At 41.0% G+C, this 22,049-nt stretch overlaps 4 protein-coding genes across 5 annotated transcripts; 1 reads left to right on the top strand and 3 right to left on the bottom strand.

Moving 5' to 3' along the window:
- Nucleotides 1–2,908: 2,908 nt before the first annotated feature.
- On the bottom strand, nucleotides 2,909–5,480 carry foxi3b (forkhead box I3b). The gene is made up of 2 exons (XM_086023950.1): nucleotides 4,252–5,480; nucleotides 2,909–4,148 (listed from the first exon to the last, which is right to left on the bottom strand). Exons 1-2 carry the CDS (start codon nucleotides 4,850–4,852, stop codon nucleotides 3,571–3,573), a joined length of 1,179 nt encoding a protein of 392 aa, XP_085880076.1. The 5' UTR covers nucleotides 4,853–5,480; the 3' UTR covers nucleotides 2,909–3,570.
- Nucleotides 5,481–5,832: 352 nt separating this feature from the next.
- syce3 (synaptonemal complex central element protein 3) lies at nucleotides 5,833–6,716 on the top strand. Of its 2 annotated transcripts, none has more exons than XM_086023953.1 (3): nucleotides 5,833–5,951; nucleotides 6,177–6,282; nucleotides 6,389–6,712. In XM_086023953.1, the coding sequence occupies exons 2-3, from the start codon at nucleotides 6,177–6,179 to the stop codon at nucleotides 6,517–6,519; spliced, it is 237 nt and encodes a 78-aa protein (XP_085880079.1). In that variant the 5' UTR covers nucleotides 5,833–5,951; the 3' UTR covers nucleotides 6,520–6,712. The 2 variants fall into 2 exon arrangements, with proteins under 2 accessions (XP_085880079.1, XP_085880080.1); XM_086023954.1 differs by having other exon boundaries at nucleotides 5,846–5,951; nucleotides 6,174–6,282; nucleotides 6,389–6,716.
- Nucleotides 6,717–16,089: 9,373 nt separating this feature from the next.
- LOC147152111 (protein Wnt-8a-like) lies at nucleotides 16,090–17,998 on the bottom strand. The gene is made up of 6 exons (XM_086023952.1): nucleotides 17,907–17,998; nucleotides 17,809–17,842; nucleotides 17,607–17,736; nucleotides 17,275–17,400; nucleotides 17,004–17,146; nucleotides 16,090–16,641 (listed from the first exon to the last, which is right to left on the bottom strand). The coding sequence occupies exons 1-6, from the start codon at nucleotides 17,966–17,968 to the stop codon at nucleotides 16,090–16,092; spliced, it is 1,047 nt and encodes a 348-aa protein (XP_085880078.1). The 5' UTR covers nucleotides 17,969–17,998.
- A 425-nt stretch (nucleotides 17,999–18,423) lies between these two features.
- On the bottom strand, nucleotides 18,424–20,309 carry LOC147152110 (protein Wnt-8a-like). Its single transcript, XM_086053736.1, has 6 exons — nucleotides 20,239–20,309; nucleotides 20,101–20,134; nucleotides 19,835–19,973; nucleotides 19,362–19,487; nucleotides 19,096–19,238; nucleotides 18,424–18,990 (listed from the first exon to the last, which is right to left on the bottom strand). The coding sequence occupies exons 1-6, from the start codon at nucleotides 20,307–20,309 to the stop codon at nucleotides 18,424–18,426; spliced, it is 1,080 nt and encodes a 359-aa protein (XP_085909862.1).
- Between the last annotated feature and the right edge of the window lie 1,740 nt (nucleotides 20,310–22,049).

The following is a 22,049-nucleotide window of genomic DNA, read 5'->3' as shown; positions in this document are numbered from 1 at the left end:
GAACAATACCGATCATCGTGTAAAAACAAACAAAACACTTGGAAGGCAGAAGGTATGGGAAATTTTGCAACATTACACTCCTTGCGAGTCGAGAAACACTGATTGAATTAGCTTAGTAAATAGCAGAGGTGGGCATCCATCTATGCTTTAGTCTGACTATGACTTCCCGTCCATATTTCAGGTCAGGTCAGTCCAAGTCAGCCAAACGGCGTCGAGAATGGACTTTACCGATACCACGTCACACGCAGGTGCCCCACTCCTGACACGCAGCCAAACAATGAAAAAATAAAACGGTGTTGTATACCTTTCAGTCCCACAGATGCAATGTCATGTGCCCCATTTTGTTTTTATATCACTTATCACCACGCTTTGCGTGTGTGTCTGTTGTTTTAATTTGAAATTATGTTCTTGACGCCAATTGGCTGTCGCTGACGAGGGACGAACTGGGTCCACGTGGGTCGGAAATACCACACAGAAGTTATAGAGGGATAGACAATGCTCTGGTAAATAGCGTACTTCTTAAGTGGGCTCATTAATTGCTCTATGGTTATTCAATTTGAAATTGTAATGTGTTATGAGACTCAGTAACTGAAATAATATTATCCATCCATCCATCCATCCATCCATTATCTATACCGCTTATCCTCACAAGGGTCGCGGGGCGTGCTGGAGCCTATCCCAGCTGTCTTTGGGCAGTAGGCGGGGGACACCCTGAACTGGTTGCCAGCCAATCGCAGGGCACACAGAGACAAACATCCGCACTCACAATCACACCTAGGGGCAATTTAGAGAGTCCAATCAACTTACCATGCATGTTTTTGTAATGTGGGAGGAAACCGGAGTACCCGGAGAAAACCCACGCAGGCACGGGGAGAACATGCAAACTCCACACAGGGAGGCTGGAGCCAGGATCGAACCCGCGACCTCTGAACTGTGAGGCGGACGTGCTAACCAGTCGACCACCGTGCCGCCTGAAATAATATTACACAAATTTAAAGGGTAACTCGTTATATTACTTTACTTTACTGCCTAAATGTAATATGTTACTGTACAGTGTTACTTTTGTAATGCGTTACCCCCACACTGGTAATAGTGTATATATGTAAATAAATTTTTAACCCAAAAATATTTTACATTTTGTACTTATATACATGTTCTTTGGACATAAATGTAAGCTTATGCTTCAATATTTTTCCCATATTTTTGCTTGAGACTTAATTGCTTCAAACATAAGCTGAGGGGTTAGCAACATGGCCTGAAATTCATATCATGGCAGCAATTGAATCTTTTGGTCCTAACAGTAATGGTGAGTGTAAAAATCATAATGGGCGTATTTGTGATTGGGGTTTTTAAATGTGAAATGGTAAATGTTATTAAAAAGGGTCAGAAAGTATCATATTTATTCTTCTCTCTGCTTCTTGTCATTCAAATTTTCCATTTTCATCCAAACATGTCTGCTTTTTCTCATATGTAGTGACATCTAACCATAGTCCCTCAATAAAGGCCGTATCTCACTGAGCAGCGAAGGTTTGCAAGTGTGTGCGCATGTAATAAAGGTTGTTTTTTCATCAGGATTCGTTTAAGGTGGCAAACGGTCGCAATGACGCTCGCCAACAATTTTAATGGTCTTAAACTGTTTTTCTTGCAGCAATGAACTACTGGAAATGTTCACCCATTGTCCTGAAGTCGAAATAAAGTTTTTTTGTACTTCACTTCAAAAAAAGAAAAGTGGAAAAAAACAGACAGGTTGAATAAACTATTCAACTTTAGGGATTCTAACATTTGGCCACACTTCTGGGAGGCTACATTTACATGCAGTCAGAGAGTGTTGATTATAGATGAAGAGGAACAATTTGCATATGAATTTAGCTCAGTCGCAATCCTCCCACCCCATGAGTGTGAGTGAGGCACGACATTTTGCATGATTAAAACTAAATTCATATTTTTGAATTATTTTAATGAAACCTCATATCTTACTCTGAAATCACTACATAATGCAAATTGTATAATGCTGATCTTTTCACCTTGCGACCAAACACAATCTACGTTGTCATTTATGCGATAAATGCTGGTTATCCAGATCTTCCTCTCTTCCTCTCTCTCTGTCTTCTCTTCATTGTTGGTTGTTTCTTTTTCATTCTGTGTTTGGTGTAAATGGATGTCATGCTGCCTGTGTTTCAGTGTAAATAAAGGCCCCAGGCTGAAATTTACCAATGGGTGGTTTACTGTATATTTATATGTTCAGGACTGCCGAACAAAGGTACACAGTACAAGAGTATACCCTGCATACAATTTGAACACAGTAAATGAATAAATCACAAGTACATATGAATTGTATGCTGTATCATGATCCTGATCAAATGGAACCGATGTCATTTATGGTCATTTTAATGTTTACGAATGGCACTAATAGAATCTAATGATAATAAAACCTCTCTGAATCAGCGTGTGTTTTAAATCTGTTTCTTGCACTTTCCATGTTGAAGCAAAAGACTACAACATATTGTTGATAATCAACATGACCCATATTGACATCAGTCAAACTGTGTAGCTAGCAGACAGTTCCCACTTCAGCATCATTGACTCTTGTGGCAGTTAAATCAAGCTGCGTCCAGTCAGCAGTACATACAGATGCACTGTGACTGTTTTAGTTGTTTCGTCAGGGGAGGAGAGATAGCATGGGAATGAGGATTTTTATCATTTCAGTGAATCTGTTAAACAATTTATCACACAAAGATCAGGTTTCAGCGATCTGCTGCTTCTACTCCACTGGTCATCTAGCAGAAGATTTTTCTGTCACTTTGTACTGAATAAGTCTTCTACTCTGGTTCTTGTTCTTTTTAGCAATGCGTTTATTTCTCAACATTGAAGAAAAAACTGTTGATTTGATTTAAATAAGTAGCAAATGCAGCTGTCAAAAGTATTTTATTCATATCAAAAAGACAAGAATACATTAACAGGTGTAATAACAACCAAATTATGAAAAGGATTAAGATTAAAAGACACATAGACATATTTACAAAGAACATATGTAAGACACTGGAAGATCATCAGATCAGATTGAGGAGACAACAAAACAATAATGGTTCACATGAGTATAACATGAAGACAAAGGTGTAATTTAACCGCTCATCTAAACTGCTGTCTGGACGTTGTGTTTGTGTGATACCATCAAGGAATCACTGACAGTAGAGTGGAACAGACTGATGTCAGCAGATCAGATCTCAGATCAGTTAAGAATGAGTCAGCTCTGATAGAGACCATCTTTGGTAGGGATAATAGCTGACTCTGGATTTGGTAGTTTGAGACAGTTTCAGCTCTTTGCTGCTGACTAAGATGTTTCTGTGGGAATCTTAGGTGTTTTATTCTCTTGTCACACGCTTTTGTGACCTCAACTGTCTCTGTCAGCGCAAACATGCTTAGGATGTGTGTGCGTGTAGGTGTGGGGGTGTGTGTGCGTGGGGGTGAGTGTGTGTGTTAGCCTCTTAATGTGACAACTAACTCTACTCCAAAACAAAACTAAATTTTGTGAAAGGTCTTGCATATAGCATCAGTTCAATCAATGTTAAATTAAACTTCAGTGCCCTCGCGTTGATAGATGATTCCTGTTGAACCCAGTGGGGGATAGAAGTGTCCATTGGATGCACTGTACTGGCTGAGGATGGGGCTCGTGTACCCTAGGGAAGAGTGGGTGGGTGAAGAGGAGAGCATAGTGGGAGCTTGCACCTGTGGAAGCCACTCTCGGCCAGCAGAGTTTGGTGAGTAGCTATTAAAACTTGCAGCCGGTGGAAGCCTATGTGGCCCATCTATAGGGAGGTTGACCTGCAGGGGTCTGCTCAATGCATCACCGCCCACATCATTGGCCGATCCACCGGACACTCCAGACATCTCCGACAGGAAGCTGCTCAGACAAGGTGTAGCACTGGATGATGACGGCGAGGGAATCCGGTCCGGCGTCTGGGAGATGTTTAGGGAAGAATTGGCGGAGTGTTTGGGGCTGCCCCTCTCACTTTCACCCGACTCGGGGGCTCCTGAACTACCATCGACCCCAGAGAGGGAGTCAGACTTCCTCTTCCTTTTGCGGCGGAAGTTTCCATTGTCGAACATCTTTTCACAGTTTGGATCTAGTGTCCAGTAGTTGCCCTTGCCTGTTAAGTGAGATTTTGCAAAAATGTAAACAATACAGGATGTTCAATTGAAAAAAAAAATGTTGGAGAGAGAAGTAAATGAAAGCAGTTCTGAAAATATTACCTGGATCGTCCTCATCTCTTGGTACTTTTTTGAAGCAGTCATTTAGTGATAGGTTGTGTCTGATGGAATTCTGCCATCCTGCTTTACTCTTGTTGTAGAAAGGGAAGTTGTCGGCGACATACTGATATATCTGACTCAGGGTCAGCCGCCGGTCGGGTGCTCCGTGGATAGCCATGGCGATGAGAGCCGAGTAAGAATAAGGCGGCCTGACTAGCTTCATCAAGTCCTCTTGTGAGGGGAGGGAGAACCAGCTCAACTCCCCTCCCGGGCCGCCTGCTCCAGCTGAGCCCAGGTAGGGCCTCTGCATGCCATAGTGCTGCGGGACGAAGGGAGGTCCCGGGTTCCCGGGTGGACCGTTGGTAGTCAGGTATGATGGTGTGTTGAGTCCAGAGCCGTTGAACCAAAGGTAGGGGTTTGGGGACGTGGTGCTGAAGTCACCCAGCTCATAGGAGGTTGGTGTGGTGCGCTGAGGACTTGGCAGGGATGGCGGGGGGTAGTAACAGTCACTATACATGCTGAGTTCAGGGGGCTCCTGGCCAAGGCTCGGGAACTGAGGGCCGCAACGTGGAGGAGACTGTTCCTGGGCCTCAAATGCGGACATGTCGAAGCAATATTTCTTCTTACCTTGAAGAGTGCCTCTTTAACCTTGAGTTGTCTGGACTTCTGTATCAAAATCTTTCTCCGTGTTCTTTCTGTTCAAGCTGTTGAAGGTAGTGAGCTGATCCAAATGGTGTTATCTGTTCTCTTTGCTTGTCAGCTTTGCCCTTGCTTTATGTTAAATTGTCACCTGTCATACCTGCTATATCTGTTTCCCTGGAAACGCCCCCACTCTCATTTGATTGGTTCGCTCTCTAGTTGAGTAACCATTTTTTTCCCCCATGGGATTGTACAGTTGCTTCAGGCGTTTTGTTCAACCATGCTTAAGTCTTTTCTTAAAATTTAAGCAGTGACATTATGATTCATTTCAGTCATTCGCATTTTATTGCGCAAATTCATCTAAAAATAAAATGACTTTAACTTTTTAGAAAGATTAATAAATGTCCTGTCAACATGGAGGTTTTGATATCAAGGTGAATGGAACATTCCATGTGTATTTTTTATGTTCATTATTTTCACTTATCGTCAATATGGTACTATCTATTGTGACTGTACATCTCTGCCATATAGTTTTTAGTCTACAAAGACAATGTTATTTTGTTTTAACCGACACAATTAGGAATGATAATTGAACTTAATATTTGTCTGATTGTAATTAGCAATTAAAGTGCGCTAGATAGAAAAAAGCTTCATATTTTCCATTTTCTATGCATAGCTGGTGGAAAAAAATCATTTCAATTTCAAGATTAAAATATTCAAAATATAGTTTGTGTAATTTCGGTTCATTGTTGCAAGTAGTAAGACATGGTGAGGATGTTTTTTAATACACATCATACAAGGCAGTTGTTGACAAATATAACGAATTAGTATATTGTAATTTACATTTTCTAAAAACCGTTAGAATTGTTATTATTGTTACTTAAATTAACAACTTTGAGTGATTTTATTGAGAACGTGCATTAAAGTGTCGTTCGTGTATTTATTTATTTATTTATTTTTTTGAGCACGTACAGCTCAAGAAAGTTGATTGCGCCCACTGTCCACCATAGTCATAGCCGTCAACTGCCCGCGCTCGACTGCCTGACCTTAAAGCCTCGACAAACGTAAGTAATTGGACATTTTATTCGACATTATTGTATTTCACTATACAATATATATATTACGAGCCTGTTACCTTGGGGCAGATTCGCGTTTTTTCGCAATAAATGGTTAAAAAGGCGAGGATATCGATTAAGCTAATTGACCTAGCATCGTACATGTATGTATTACATGAATGCGTTGTAATCCAAAATGGAAGCAAATTGTGGACATGCCGGTTTGTTCAGCAGATGGCCGACTCTACGTTGCCTCCTGGGGAGCAAACGGGTGTCGAAAACTCGTTGGAACTCGACGGGTATTTGGAAAGAATGATAGAAGAAATGCAAAACATATCTGGTAGGAGACGTTTGGACTTTTACAGAGTTATGATCAAGTGTGGGACATATTGTCAGAAATCGGCCAAAGTAAGGTACAATTGAACTGAGGTTCTGTCCGCCTGTAGCGCAGCTGACGTGGATGGCGTACGACATGGCGGCTGTGCGGACCAACCCCCAAATGTGGGCTTCAATGCTGCTTCTCGAAGAGGCTCATCAAAAATATAAGTGGTCGACTGCAGGAAACCGCTCAAACTGACGCGCCACGCACTCAGATGTGAACAATTTCAATGCATAATAGCAGCTCTGTATTGTTCATTCTTCCAAGTAGTTGAAATGTTTACATTCTAATCTGCACATTAGTACTGCTTGCATTTCATTGAAATACGTTTGGTATTGTCACTTAAATATGCTCCAAAATTCAAATAAAAACACATGTTCAGATTAAGAATGTGGTCTGTCTTTGATTTATTGGAGCTAATAATTATAATAGGTTTGATACAATTTCAGATTGAGTTAGATGCCATATTCGGAGGTTAATTCCCCGTTTTCTTTAGTTTTTTTATTTGATTGTTGTTTTTTTCCCCCCCAGATGAATAACACAGAGACAAGCACTGAACAGTGCTCCTCAACCACCTGCATTGATATGGAACATATCCTAAGAGGGTTGGAGTCACTGTCTAATTGCATGGATCAACTGGCACGTATGTCTTTCTTTATAATGTCAGTAAGCATCAATTATGTCATTAGGATGAGGATGACATTGATGATCAATTGTCAACTATGCAAATCTCCAGATGTAACAGTTTGCCCTCGATCTACAATGCAATAGCCACACGTGGATTACAAGAGTCCAACTGCTATGCAAGTTAGCCTTGCTTAGAGGTGTCAGCGGCTCCGTGTTGCATTGTTATACATGACAGCTGTCAGATAACCCGCTGGTGAGTTAGATAGAAGTAACTGTAGGTTTACTCAAATGGCTTATAAAGAAGGATGTTGTGACTTGTTCTCTGCCGGAGGGGACAGTTACAGTAATAAAAAGCGCACCATAAGTAAAAATGTCTTTTCTTCTTATAGCTCAAATCAAAGAAGATTTGTTTAATCCCAAATGCATTGAAGAAGTTTATTTTTCAAACCATTTTAATAAATCTGTGACATGATCAAGTAAAAAAAAACAAAAAAAAACGGACAAACAGGTAATTAAATTAAAGGGATCCTGTGCTCCCTGCTACTGTTTATATGTACTCTATCCAGCGACATTAGCTCGCTCTATGTATCTATCCATCCATCTATCTATCCATCTATCTATCTATCTATCTATCTATCTATCTATCTATCTATCTATCTATCTATCTATCTATCTATCTATCTATCTATCTATCTGTCTATCTATCCATCTATCTATCCATCCATCTATCTATCCCATATCAGATCTGTATCAATTATGTAGTCATTACTAAGATGAGAATTTAATCGACACTGAGAGCTATTGATGTAACAATATGGTCATTGTCATTGTTGTTTTTTATTTTAGAACTGCACTGAAGCTTATCAAGATAAATGTATATGTTTATATGTATATGTACACAGTAATCCTTCGTTTATCGCAGTGAATGGGGACCAGAACCTCCCGCGTATGTGAAAACCCGCGAAGTAGAGGTTGACTTATTATTGTTATTATTATTATTATTATTATTATTATTATTATTATTATTTTAATTTTATATTATATCCGTTTCGAACCACCCGACATGGTTGTCTCCCTTCTAAATACTTGTTATACAACAAATTTAACTTCAAAATGCAAAATGAAGAATAAATACCAAGCTGCGGGCTGTGAGAAGAATGTGAGCTTCAACCGCGGCAGGGGATGATTACGATGGAACGTAACAACTACGTTAAAGTTTTCATTTGACGAATAATGCACTTTTAAACGCTTGTCGTCATCGTTGTTGTGCAAAGCGAAAGTGGCGCTGCTTTTGCTGCCTTTGTTGCAGCTTCTTTGTTGCCTCCTTTCAAAACAAAGAAGTACGCTCGCGGGAAGTAAGCGTGGCTTAACTTTCTCTTTCCACAATAATATCAACAAGGTCCTTTGGATAAAATGCAACGCGGGATTCTAGTCAAGGTAAGCTATTTTAAGAAAACCTTAAGACAAAACTAACAAACACTTCAACATTTTATTTGCAGATGTTCCGTCATCCTTGTGTTGAGCACATCGTGCTTGCCGGGTGGCTGAGCGCGCTCCGCTCACAGCTTATGAACACATCTGCACACTATCCTTTTTTCCGTCTTGACTGTGACTAACTGATCGGCACATTTGAACAACGTTGTGAGTTTACGAACATAACGTTTGCTTCGTCGTCATTGTCGTGCTGTGAGCATGTCGTGCTTGCCGGGTGGCTGAGCGCGCTCTGCTCACAACTTGTGAACACCTATCGTGGGAGGTTCTGGCCCCCATTAACCGCGACACATTTTACTGTATAAAATGTATGGTAATGCTTTATGAGCAAAAGCAACAACCAGTCTGTGTCCATCGAAATTGATCACTGTTGCGCATATAATGGCTGATTTATTTTATTTTTCTTATCTCAGTAGATGTTGCATGTGTACTTTACAGTATAAGACCAGTGAGTAAATTAAATGGCATGAATCAATCCGTTTCATTGTGTGCATACATCTTTAAACGTGTGCAACGCTGAAGTTGTTTACTGCTAAGATTGATTATCTTTAGAAACCCAGACAGTTTTTTTCCCTCTTTTTGTTCCACCTGCAGTACAAACCCAGCTCAGGCAATGTGATCTGATTGTTTGTGTCGGAGACCCTGACAAGCTGGGACACCTGAAAATGCAGGAGGCGCCTCAGCAGGCGCCGCAAGCTTCTCATGGAAAACATGAAAAAGAGCAGAGGTCGCCTTCTAACAACTCAATAAGCTCTACTAACCAATGTAAGTGCAAAAGTAGGTACAGTCTTGTTTTTCCGAATATTATTCAAGACTTTAAAAAAATATACAGGTATTTGCATAGCAATGAACTTTGTAGAAATGTTTTTATTCATGTTCTCTGGGGTAGTCGCCATATATGGACATATTTGCCTACAGAAACACACATGCATGGTGTTGGTGTATGACACAATCCTGCAGGATGCTGCAGATCTGAGTGGCTTCAGTGTACTGCGCCTGTGTGTGCATGTTTGTATGTGTGCGATGGGTAATCACCTCCTTTACCCTGGGGAATCTTAACAACACTAAAGCACTCATAAAAAGCTGACTTGGACCTAATGATGCAGTGCTACACTCGTCTACGAGCTTCAAACATTGCCTGTGGCGTGCACACTTATCAGTTTGCATCGAGTGAACGGCCACAACGTTTTTCTCCTCTCAATCTCTCAATCATGGTTTCATGTTTGACTCTCTTGTGTCGTGTTTTTTTGGCAGGAGCGCAGGGAGTTGAGTTGCCTTGGTTACTAATCTGAAAGCTATAAACCGGGCAAGGCATCTTGAAGACATGAGTAACCAAATTGCAAAAGGCATCATGGTGTGGGATCGCGTAACACACACACAGGCGCACAAAACTATATATATATATATATATATACATATATATAGTGTGTACCACTACACTATCAGTGACAGAGGTACCACGGTATTATATATATATTCTTGAAAAAAAATGTTTGGGTTGACTTCCCCTCCAATTGAAAAAACAAGCATTGGATTGAACTCACACAAACAGTCTCTCAGCCCTTTCAAACACACACGCCTACACGCGCGCGCACGGACGCACCCATACGCACCCTCGCATGCACACACACACACAATCATTTACATTAGTGTTGTTCTGACAGATATGTTCATTTCGTCTTGAGAGCGACTTGCTGCTCAAGCGCCGCTTGGATTCAGAACTATACGAGAGCAGTCATTTTTATGCACGTCACATGGTGCAACGCTGAGATTGTCCCGTATGGCTTTCGATCGCCCTGCATGGTTCCTGCTGTTATAAAATACAGCTGCTTTGGAGTAAACGGCATATTATTTTGTATTTATTATTTTTCTAAAATGCCCCAATATTGTTTTGTGAGTATATATTTATATTGTGCTTAGGTAAGTATATATTTATCTTGTGCTTAAGTATTTATTCCTTTTTTATATGGTTTGGTACGGCGCCGAAAAAGGAACGAGAGAGAGAGGTGAATTAGAGCGGGGCTGTTCACGTCTCAATACGAAGACGGAACAAATTATCAATGCAGTCGCTGGTTGCTATGGAAACCGTAATCACGCGATCAAAAATTGATGGCGTCAAAAGGGGATTGGATTAACGCTGTTCCTCACGCCTCTGCCTTGGCCTCTCTAAACAAGCTGAGCACCAAGAGAGAATTGCCCCCCCCCCCGGCTCACACGCAAACATAGTGTCGAAGCTACCACGAAAAACAACGGCACTGTTTGGCAGTATTTTGACGCAGCAGATGACAACAAGATCGACTGTAGGCTTTGTAAGCATAAACTCGCTTACAACCACTCTCTCGGAGCGATAACAAACCACATCCAAAGTAGATCTCCATGTGAACCTGCAGGTAGATGGCGGCGGGGCCAGTCATACGAGCATGAGAGCGTTTGTTCCAGCCAGACTGGCGCAGTCATGCTCACCGAACAGCAAAGGTTACCCAACTAATTCGACAACATTTTTAAATCTCAGAAATGTGAATAAATTGGTGTGCCTCAGCGACTGAGGATGAGTAGAGGAGAAGGCTGTCTTGTTTTGTGAAGTCAGTTTAAAGGAGGAACACAGGACATGCTGATACCACCTACAACAGGGGTGTCAAACTCATTTTTGCCATCGTAGTTCTGATTTCACTCGGAGGGCCGTTACGACCCATGTGAATATATGATCGCCTTATACACAACTAATTGATGGATCACTAGTTTGGAAATCAGAAGCCAGAAAATGGTTTGTTCTAATATTTTTCACTGTGTTTTAAAGGAAGGATTGGTAACAAATGTTTGAAATATCAAATATGTTGTGTTAACGGTGAAGATAATTAAAAAAAAAAACATGTCCAGTCAACACATGATTTGTCTTCGCGGGCCACATGATGTTGCCTACCGGATCTGGCCCCCAGGCCTTGAGTTTGACACCTGTGACCTACATCATAGCAACAGCATAACCCATTATATGAGCCAACCATATTCATGTGCACTTGAGGGACCACTCGGAAAACATAAACTCTAAGAATATTACAAGGGCCACATAGACTGTAAATGTGTACATTAATCACCCCCCCCACACAAACACACACACTTTGTTTGCACACATTTGAAATATTTCTGTCACTGTTCTGAGGCCCTTTTGCATTTTTGTTTTTGTAGTGAATAAAAATACTGTACTACAGAAAGAATGTTAATAATTTTAATTTAAACATTTTAATTTTCATCTCATGATGACGGGCGTGGTCAACTGGTTAGCACGTCCGCCTCACAGTTCAGAGGTTGTGGGTTTGATCCCGGCTCCGGCCTCCCTGTGTGGAGTTTGCATGTTCTCCCGTTCCTGCGTGGGTTTTCTCCGGGCACTGCGGTTTCCTCCCACATTCCAAAAACATGCATGGTAAGTTGATTGGACACTCTAAATTGCCAGTCGGTGTGATTGTGAGTGCGGATGTTTGTTTGTCTCTGTGTGCCTTGCGATTGGCTGGCAACCAATTCAGGGTGTCCCCCGCCTTCTGGCCGAAGACAGCTGGGATAGGCTCCAGCACGCCTGCGACCCTTGTGAGTATAAGCGGTATAGATAATGGATGGATCTCATCACGATTTGTTGTTATCATAAAAAAAAAAAAAATCATTACATATGAACAGTATGTTGAATGAATATATCCATATTTTTTTCCATATATATATATATGTATATATATATATATGTATATATATATATTAGTATGTATATATAGATATTAGTATGTATGTATAGATATTAATGCTGTCAAACGATTCAGAATTTTTAACTAATTAATCGCAACATTTTCCATAATTAATTGTATTTTTTAACTACAATTTTTTACAAAGCTTGGAACTGATTTACTGCAGTAAAATCTTGGAATTAATATAGAAAAGTCTTTTAAAGAATATTTGGATTCAAATACTGTTCTAACAGCTTTCTTTGACCCTTGAATACAATTCCTTTCCAGCTTTTGATCCGACGTGAGACTGACAGTTTTCTCCTGTTTTCCGGTGTATATTGTACATAGTATTTTGTGTTTTAATTTATTGCGTTCACTTGTTATATTATTGCTGTTTTGTTGTCGTAATGTAAAATGCTTTGTTACAGCTGTAGCTGTTATGAAATGTGCTATAAAAATAAAGTTGTATTGTATTGTATAAAACACAACAGTTGAACAATACATCAAGGACGTACAACTAATATGGGATTTGAATTTGGCTTGTCAAAGTGCAAATTATTTTTGATTCCTCCACAATGTCGAGCAACTTTTCAAAATAAAACTACGTAAAAGTCCGTCTTTTCGACAGTGACTCTCTCAGTTTAATATATATATATATATATATATATATATATATATATATATATATATATATATATATATATATATATATATATATATATATATATATATATATATATATATATATATATATATATATATATATATGGCTCTGTGTTTTCCTACAGATGGAGACTAAGGATGATGTGCATGTGTGCGTTTCTTCATACCAGCTAGGAGGCCAGCCTTGAAGCTACCATAAAACAAGACACCATAAAGGACTACATCAACTTGACAATATGGCAAGCCAGGTACTTGAGTTAAAGACATTTCTGTTGTGGTTTTCATTTGATAACACCACCATCTGCTGTTCATTATCTGAAAGACATGGCTATACCTTTTCAAAATTATTTGAATTGTGACTGTGATCTGTGCTTATTTTAAGCAAATGTCCCTATATTTGTTAAGAAGGAGGATCCCATGTTCATTTTTGTGCTTTGCCATATACTATGCATTTGAATGGAATGTTTCATTTCAAACAAAACCACATGTAGATAACAACAAAGCAGTTCGATTCCTTAAATGTTTGTATGAATTGATTCAAATGAGCAATGTGGCAACGCCGAAAAAATCTCAATAATTAATCAAAAATAATAACTTATTTCGGTGTAGGGAAATTAAGGTCAGTATTAAGACAATTTCAAATGAGGTACATTGGCACAAGATTAAGAAAATATAACCTTTTTTTAAAAGAATATGCCATCATCAGATCTGTTGTTTTTTTCTGGTGGTAATTGATAGTTTTGACTGATTGCTAGTGAGATAATTGGGGTGTTGGAAAAACATGCGACATGGATGTTGACTATAAGTGGTATCGATATTGTGATATTTGTACCTAAACAAATGACATTTTTATTATCTAATGAAAGAAGTAAAAAAAAAATTAATGCGGCAAATAAGCAATGTGTTCTTAGCTAATTAATTGTAATTCCCCTTGATAATGTCCTACTATTGGGAGCGATGCCCATTTAAGTTTGCATCTGATTGGTCAAATCCATATATAAGTATACAATTCCATAAGAAAAGATTGCAATATCTTTGCGATATTCAGATTGCATAGGCCATTATTGTAAATAATAAATTTAAATAAGCTGCAAGGGATGAACCCTGCTTTAAAATTGGAACTGATCACTTTGGGGGAAATGTGATCTCTTACAGACAGACAGAGTCAAAAGCTTGATTAAAAAAATGTCTGTTGCCAAGTTTTGTAGCGACATCTTTTGGTCATAGTTGGTCATGTCCACTTTTTTCTTTTAAATCACTACATCATCTGCTGTAGCTTTTTCTCAGAGTGATGGTTTGAATCAAGTTCAAATTTGTGAAGCATATTATATGTGTTGGGTGTGTAGCAATGAAGTTAATGAAGTCAACCTTTTACTCACCTGTCGTATGTGTTTTGTTGATTTTGCATGATTACAATGAATTGATAAACTGTACTAGAGAAGTATTCAATGGTTTAAATTGATGTTCCACATGCACACATGAAAATAACAATTGTGCTCATTCCCCACCCTAATGTCCTCATCACAGACCTTTTGTTTGGCGGTTTTGACCTATTAAATGTTGCCGTATAGAGTGGTTAGTGTTGTTGTCATAGAAACCGGATCTTATCATTTTATTCTAAATCAAAGCATTGTCTAAATCCAATCTTGTATCCCGGCACAGCGAGTCTTGTCTTTGTATCTCGCACGTGGGTGATAGAGGAGGGCAGCGAGGAGGGAGAATGATCAATCACGGTGTGATCCACCCCCAAGACCCTCAGGCCTGTCTGGGTCAATACATGAGTCCTCCTGGGGGGTCTTTGCGAGGGTCCTCCCTCCCCTCCACTGTTGTACTCTACTGTTCTGCGTTTGAGGCGTACCCCTGGTGAAAGGCAGGATCTTGCCACTGTGGGGTCAACATGGAACGCGGTATAGTAATACAGCAAATCGTCGCTGCAATTTGGAAATACGTATTGTGAAAAAGTGCATTCAAACAATGACACAAATTTGCCCTTTTGAAAAGGGTGTGAAGTCTGACCTTATTAGACAAACTTTAGTAAGTTACAGTGGTTGATTATGTGGTCATTCTGAGCAGACCTCAGCTCAGATTCCCTTTTGGCATCAATATGGAAGTAATCATGTATCGCCTGGAGTGGAGAGAAGAGATAAGGGCTGGGTCGGAGGGGACCTCCAGTGGGGCAAAGCCTTCATTAGTGCACAGCAGGACAGCATGGGAAATATGGGGCATCCCCAGGAGCAAACAGGCAAATGGGAAGGATTAGGGGCTAAAAAGTTTCTTGTTTTTAGAGTCAACATCTATTTGGATTTTTTTTTTTACTTTTGTTGTTATTTACTCTATCACCTGAAATTGAAGCGCACCTTTTCAGTCTTATTAATTGTGAAGCTGTGTATAATGTTGTTTTTGCTACTTTCTTGGCCCTAACGTATAATAAAAATGTTAAAAAGACTCCTACCCCCTCTCAAGGATTGACACCCCCCGAAGGAGGCAATAGCTGTGCCATCTTTCATTTAACTGAGACAGTGGCAGATTTATGACAAGTCCAGCTGAGTGGAAGATTTTTACTTTGGAGACAGGGAGTCAAAGAGGAAAGAAGGAGGTAAGTCAGTGAGTGTGGGAGAAGTCTTACAGAACTTCGATGCGAGGGAAATAATTGAAACCGAAACAATTCAGTTTTCATTGAGGAACTGTGTGTGTTTTGCACACACGTCACTTGGAGGGAAAAAAAAATCAGCGTGCCTGTCAAATAACCCCTCTCATTTTGAACTTTGATGTATTGTGTTCCCTATTAGCATGCTCTGAATGTGGGATGTGACGAAAAGACTGACTGCGGCATCCTCCCATATTATCAGGACAAATGCCCGTCTTCTAGCGGTGGAAAGACTAATTTGTCTTTCAAAGACTGAGAATCAATTCAATACGCGTTGTCATCAAAGTACTGCTGGATCAACACCTTGATGGAGGTGTCATCAGCACCATGTTATCCCTGTAATCCTCACTTTAGTGTATTCACGCCATTCTAATTCAAATGCCCACAACTTACTTCCCTTGCAGCTTGTTATAAAATGCCAAGTCGGGTGATATTTTTGAGTTTGGCACGGGGAAAAAGCAACACAGTGCTTTATCAGTTTAACAATTTATTCAAAGACTGAGACAACACAGTCGGTTGTTTATTTCAATGACACAAGTTGATATAAATAAAGAAAAAACATGAAAAGATGATAAAAAGTGCACACATGATGACAATTGAGATCTTGTCCCTCATTTAGAAGCTTGTCATGCATTATTTGGGTCCACGCTGTCTGCGTCTGTGTCCTTCAGTCGCTTCTCTCCTGGCGCAGATGTGTTTCACCACGACTTGCGAACAGTCGTCACAGTTCACCTTGCAGCACCAGTGGAACTTACAGTTGCAACTGGTCACCAACTCTGCACGCCTCTCCTGCACCCTCAGGCCGCACTCGTGGCACAACCTCCGGCAGCTTCTCCTCTCCCACTGAGTCAGACCCTCCCCGTGCTGCACACACTCCCGGCCCTCCGTGCCGTACAGCCCGAGTGTGATGTTCCTCTTGCAGTAATCTGGGGAGTCCTCCAGGTAGATGAGTTCAGTCTGGGGGGCGTTGCCAAAGGCGTCGATGATGACCCCGCGGCTCTCGGCACTGTTACCTGCCCTTTTGCGCTTTTTGTCGATGTCCAGTTTTTGGGCTTGACTGTGCTTGACCTTTAAATAATCACCAATTTCTCTAAAGTCGGACAACTGTGACCAACACGTTTGGACGCTGCAGCTCTCAGACATGCCGTGACATCTGCAGATGCGTTTCATGGTCGCCTTCACGGCCTGTTGGAACACAAGCCTAAGATTAGTTCCTGACAACATTTTCAATGGAATTATCTGCTTAACAGCATCCATTTTCCCCTTAATTCCCTGCAATCAACCCACTAAGTTCATACCCATTTTCATGGGTCATGTCATGTCATGTCATCTTCCAAACCGCTTATCCTATACAGGGTCGCGGGGAGTTGCTGGAGCCTATCCCAGCCGTCAATGGGCGAAGGCAGACTACACCCCGAACTGGTCGCCAGCCAGTCGCAGGGCACACATTTTCATGGGTTTTCTCCTTAAGTCTTTATATGTGTGTGCGTGTACGTATGTATGTAATCTGTCTCAGTCAAGCGTCCATCATGTGTGAGGATGCTTACAAGGCGTCCAGCTTCATTGTTGTGCAGGTTGACAGCAGCTCTGGAGTCCTGACCAGTCTCTTGCGCGTCCACATACTGTTTGGAAATTCTCTCCCCGAAATCCACGTTATCACTGCAGCCGCCCCACAGCCACCCTTGTCCACCTAGACACACAAGGCACAAGTCAAGTATGAGAAACTTGCCATTTCTTTGTAACCAGCGGGGTGCAGTTAATTATGAATGTGATGGGCAAAAATGTAATACTGTATAGGATTTTTGAATGTGCTGTTACCAATTTTGCCATTCCTTGAGACGTCACAGCCACAGTTGTCAAGGTCTCCCATACTGCAGTTCCTGGTCAGAATGTACATGACTCCTGCGGCACTGATGGCGTGGACAAATGAGGTCTCCCTGGTGGCTGAGGATGACCCGAGATGCATCATAATTATCTATTCAAACGCTTTATTTTTTTCAAGCGTTGGAAAATGCACTCATACAACATGAAACTATTGTGCAGTTGAACGCCCAAGTAGGCAGAATGTGTGCGTGTTTTTTTTTTTTTTTCTTTGCTGCAAATGCGGGACTCCACATTTCTAATCACGCGTATTTCGGTAGGTGACCTACCCCGTCTCAGTCCCTTGAGCTGGACAGCGCTATCCGGACAGTTCCACCTGTCCCACGAAAACTGGTGTTTGCACTCCTCGATGCCACTCTGCGTGCCAACCTGTACGCTTTTGGCGTACGTAAGATAAGCCTAAGAGAGCCGAAGGCGTATGTGTTCATTATTTCTGCTAAATTACAAAGTATCCACTCAGCATGCGTTTACCTTGGATCCCGTCATCAAAAAGTTACCAGCAATCCTGAGAAGAAAATAATAACATTATCGTCCCGCGCTAAGAGTACGAAAGCTTGTGATTGACTTACCAAGCGTGTCCTGGACAAATTCTGCATAAAAACGACAGAAGAAACCACAGCAAGGATGCCATTTTGACCGATTGTCGACCAGCAAAACTTATTGAGTCCCCGTTCTGCAACTTAAGTAAGGAACAAACGGAGCCCTTGAGGCTTATCCCCCCAAGCGGCCGAAAGCTGATTGGATAACAGATTTAGGAAACGCCTATATGCGCACTTCAAAGGTTGCTATTAGAGGTGATAGTACATTTTCCTTCCAAACCTGCATGACACCAATATACAAGGGAGACTAGCTTAATTGTGACAAACCAGACGTATTCATTTCATATTATAAATATATTTTTATGAAGTCAGTTTAATATACAGTTTGGAGAGAAATTTGACCAGGTGTTTCGCATGAAACATTTGTTCTTGTACAGTGATTGGCATTTAAAATGCAGTGTATTACTTTACTATTGTATGAAGTGCAATTAGACAGCATTCGGATTATTAGGTCATATACTGCATCCGTGCAACACCAAACTGTCAATCAGGATCCTCGCGGACGGTGTTTCCGTTTTGCTTTGGTGTGTGTTTTTCTGGCACTTTCCTTGCGCGCACAATAATATTTAGTAACGACCTGCGTGCATTTGTCGCATTTCACCGTGCAGCACCAATGGAATTTGCAATTACAGCTGCTGACAACTTCAGTCTGCTTCTCCGCCACTCGGAGGCCGCATTCGGAGCACAACCTGCGACAGCTTTTTCTTTGCCACCGCGGCATGCTTTTGTCCCCCTTCAGGCACTCCCGTCCCTCGGTGCCCTCGTGACCGAGGCTCTGGTTCCTGACGCAGTAGTTCGGGGACTCCTCGAAGAAAATGAGCTCCGTCCGCGGGATGGTGCGGAAAGCGTGCGTAATGGCGCCTCTGGTGTCTGCGCTGTTGCCAGCCCTCATCGGCCTCTTGTCCACTTCCAACTTCTTGGCTTGGGAATGCTTCATTTTCAGGTAAGTGCCCACCTCTCGGAAGTCGGCCAGCTGCATCCAACATGTTTGGATGCTGCAGCTTCCAGACACCCCGTGGCATTTGCAGGCTCTTCGCATTGTGGCTTTAATTGCCTAAAAGAGACAGAAAGATAATCCTCCCAAATCGAAACCATAAATAGAATATTTTTTGCCCCCGGGCCGTCTTTATTAATCTGAATGAATATTTGAGTCCTTTACTAGTCTCCCAGCCTCGTTGTTATGCAGGTTGACCGCAGCACGAAAGTCATGACCATCTTCTAGTGCATCCACAAACTGTTGGGAGATCTTCTCTCCAAACGCCACATTATCACTACAGCCTCCCCAAATCCACCCTCTGCCTCCTGAAGGTTAAAAAAAAAAAGCAATAAATATATATTTAAACAAAACAAAAAAAACATGGTATTACACCGTAAAGACAAAAACGTGTATACTTAATAATTGCATGTGAGGCTGATAGAGCGTACCTGTCTGTCCTATTCTGGAGTCATCACAACCGCACTTGTCAAAGTCTCCCATGCTGCAGTTCTTGGTGAGAGTGTGCATCACTCCTGCGGCACTGATGGCGTGGACAAAGGATGTCTCTCTTGTTGCTACGAGAAGTCAGAGAGTCAACACCAAAATTCAACTTTGCAATTCCCTTATGTGTGGTTACCCCGTGCGTAATGTGTGCGTAAAATACAACAGAGTCCCGTGCAATGAGTACGTAAAATGCAGTTGAATTTCACCTGGGAATGGCGCACGGTGGGAATATTTTGCGCACCGTGTGTGTGACAGTATGTGTGACTGTTTGTCAGTGTGTGCAATTTAGATGATTTCAATGAGTTAAGAGCGAGGTGGCACCCGGCTGTGCCGGTTTAATCTGTTTGGCGACATGCTCGGTGCTGTTTTCATCTCCATTGCTTGTTTCACTTGCTGAAAATTAAGAATCATTTCTTACCGTGTCGGTGACCGTTATGCGTGGATAATTGAAGCGTACTCTGTGGACAGTTCCATCTGTCCCAAGAAAATTGGTGTTTGCACTCTTGTATTCCACTCTGCGCGCCCACTTGCACACTACCAGCGTAGGTTAGAAAAGCCTTAACGGGGAGAGACAGAATGCAATTTGTTGTTGTGCGCAGCCAAATGCGAGATCATTAATATTAATTATCTCATGAAATAAAGTCGCTCGTGGAGTTTGCATACATCCATGCAAGGTGTGTCTACCTTTGGTCCAGTCATGAGGAAATTATTCACCGTCCTATGAAAGGAAAAGAGTCCGAGAGAAATAGAAATGAGTCCAAATCGAAATGCAAGCAAACGTGAGATTGAAAGTTAGTCCATGCAAAAGTCTAAATGACAGACCAAGTGGATGCAGACTGCAAAATCCAACTCGTGTAGAGAACCATCACAGTAAGCGGCGTCCGGGCTCCCATGGTTTGAGTGCAAAATCCTGTTTATTCGAGTCCCAGATGAGAGTAGCATAAAGAGAAGTCAAGAGGTCTACTAAAGGTGGACCCCAAGCTCCACGCTGATTTTATTTATATGGTGGTGGGCCCTTTGATTGACACGTTTGTCGAACAAGTAACGCTCCACTGTGAAAAAGACGACAGTGATGGTCCCGGCCTGCAGACAAATAGGAGCCGTCCGCGCAGAAGTGCACTTCAAAGAGACAACGCAGACACTTCAACAGCCCCTCATTAATTCACCTGCATCGATCTTTCCCACCAAGTGACAACATTGTGTCATTCCTTTACAATCCCGCATTAAAATTCGATATCCTCGAACAGACCCCTCGTAAATTAACTGAGGTACAGACTGTGTATAAAGTATTACTATTTGAAATGACGAATGATATTTCGCGCCCACAAGTAGCCTACATGGTGTATTTTTTTTTCTTTTCTTTTCTTCATGTTTGGGAAGTGGCACCAGTGTCCCACAGGGCACACGGTGACGACAAAGCCATAAAGTCTTGCAGGAGCTGAGCCCATATAGTCATGTAAATACTTCTTCACACATCGCCGACATTGGCATCGTGGTGATAATAGGATAATAGATGTTTCCTTCAGAAACAACCTGGTGTGAAAACAGTCTGGAATTTACAAGGGCATAAATCCATGAGAGCCTTAATGCGTCAAACATGCACGGTGGAGTTGGAATCAATACGATTCATTCAGGCATCAAAATAAATATTAGGGCTTATGAATCAGTATCTGATTGTTTTCGTGATTGAGCCTATATTTACTTTAGTCAGTCATCAACATTCATCACGTCAATTTCTTTGCGTTATTCGACCCAGTGATTAACATTAGATTTAAACAAAAATGTCCTCTCCTTGTTCAAATCCTCCAATAAACCACTCAAAATTCCCTACAACAACAATGCACTCATCGTGTAGAACAATGGACGGACGATTGGGCGAGAACATCAACACAATAGAAAAGTTAAGTAGGTGAGGATAATCCCTATAATTAGAAATCGGCCGCAACATTCATCCATCATCCTGCAATACGACTGAAACTTATAGAGTCACTCCGGACCTGCATAGGACATAATACCGGCTAATTCAAATCCATCGCTCATAAGATGTGCTCAATTAAGGGAGCCCATAAAAATTTAATGAGTTATTAACGTGCGGAGAATGGTCTAAACATATGGGCGTGTTATTGTATGGGTGCCGTCGAAACTGACGAATCACGTGGGCAAATGCGACATTCGCCTTCAGTTTGGAGCCACTTGTCAAAATATTACTTAATGCAAAAAGTTGGAAAGGGCAACAAAACCCATACAACCACTACTACTACTTCTAGTACTAATACTTCATTATAATACTGCACTACTACTACTACTACTACTACTACTACTACTGCTTCTACAACAATACATTCATTATTATTATTATCACCATCATCAACATAATCATATAATATTAGTAGTATATTATATTAGTTGTTTTTATGAGTGTTGTAGCAGTATTAGGACAATGATTTGTTTAATATTATTTCTGTATATGAAAAAATGTCATATTTTTATTCAATCTCTTATTTTCATATATATATATAGTACCATGGTTAAATTGTTGTTGTTTTTTTATCTTTATTAAATAATTTTATTGAATCGTTTCAAAATTCAAGCATTTCATTTTTGTTAAATCTCAATTTATACAATAATGTAAA

Source organism: Filicampus tigris, chromosome 2 (genome assembly GCF_054856515.1).
Source record: "Filicampus tigris isolate MCC_2025a chromosome 2, RoL_Ftig_1.0, whole genome shotgun sequence".
NCBI classification, from domain to species: domain Eukaryota; kingdom Metazoa; phylum Chordata; class Actinopteri; order Syngnathiformes; family Syngnathidae; genus Filicampus; species Filicampus tigris.
This window is presented reverse-complemented; position numbering and strand designations above follow the sequence as displayed.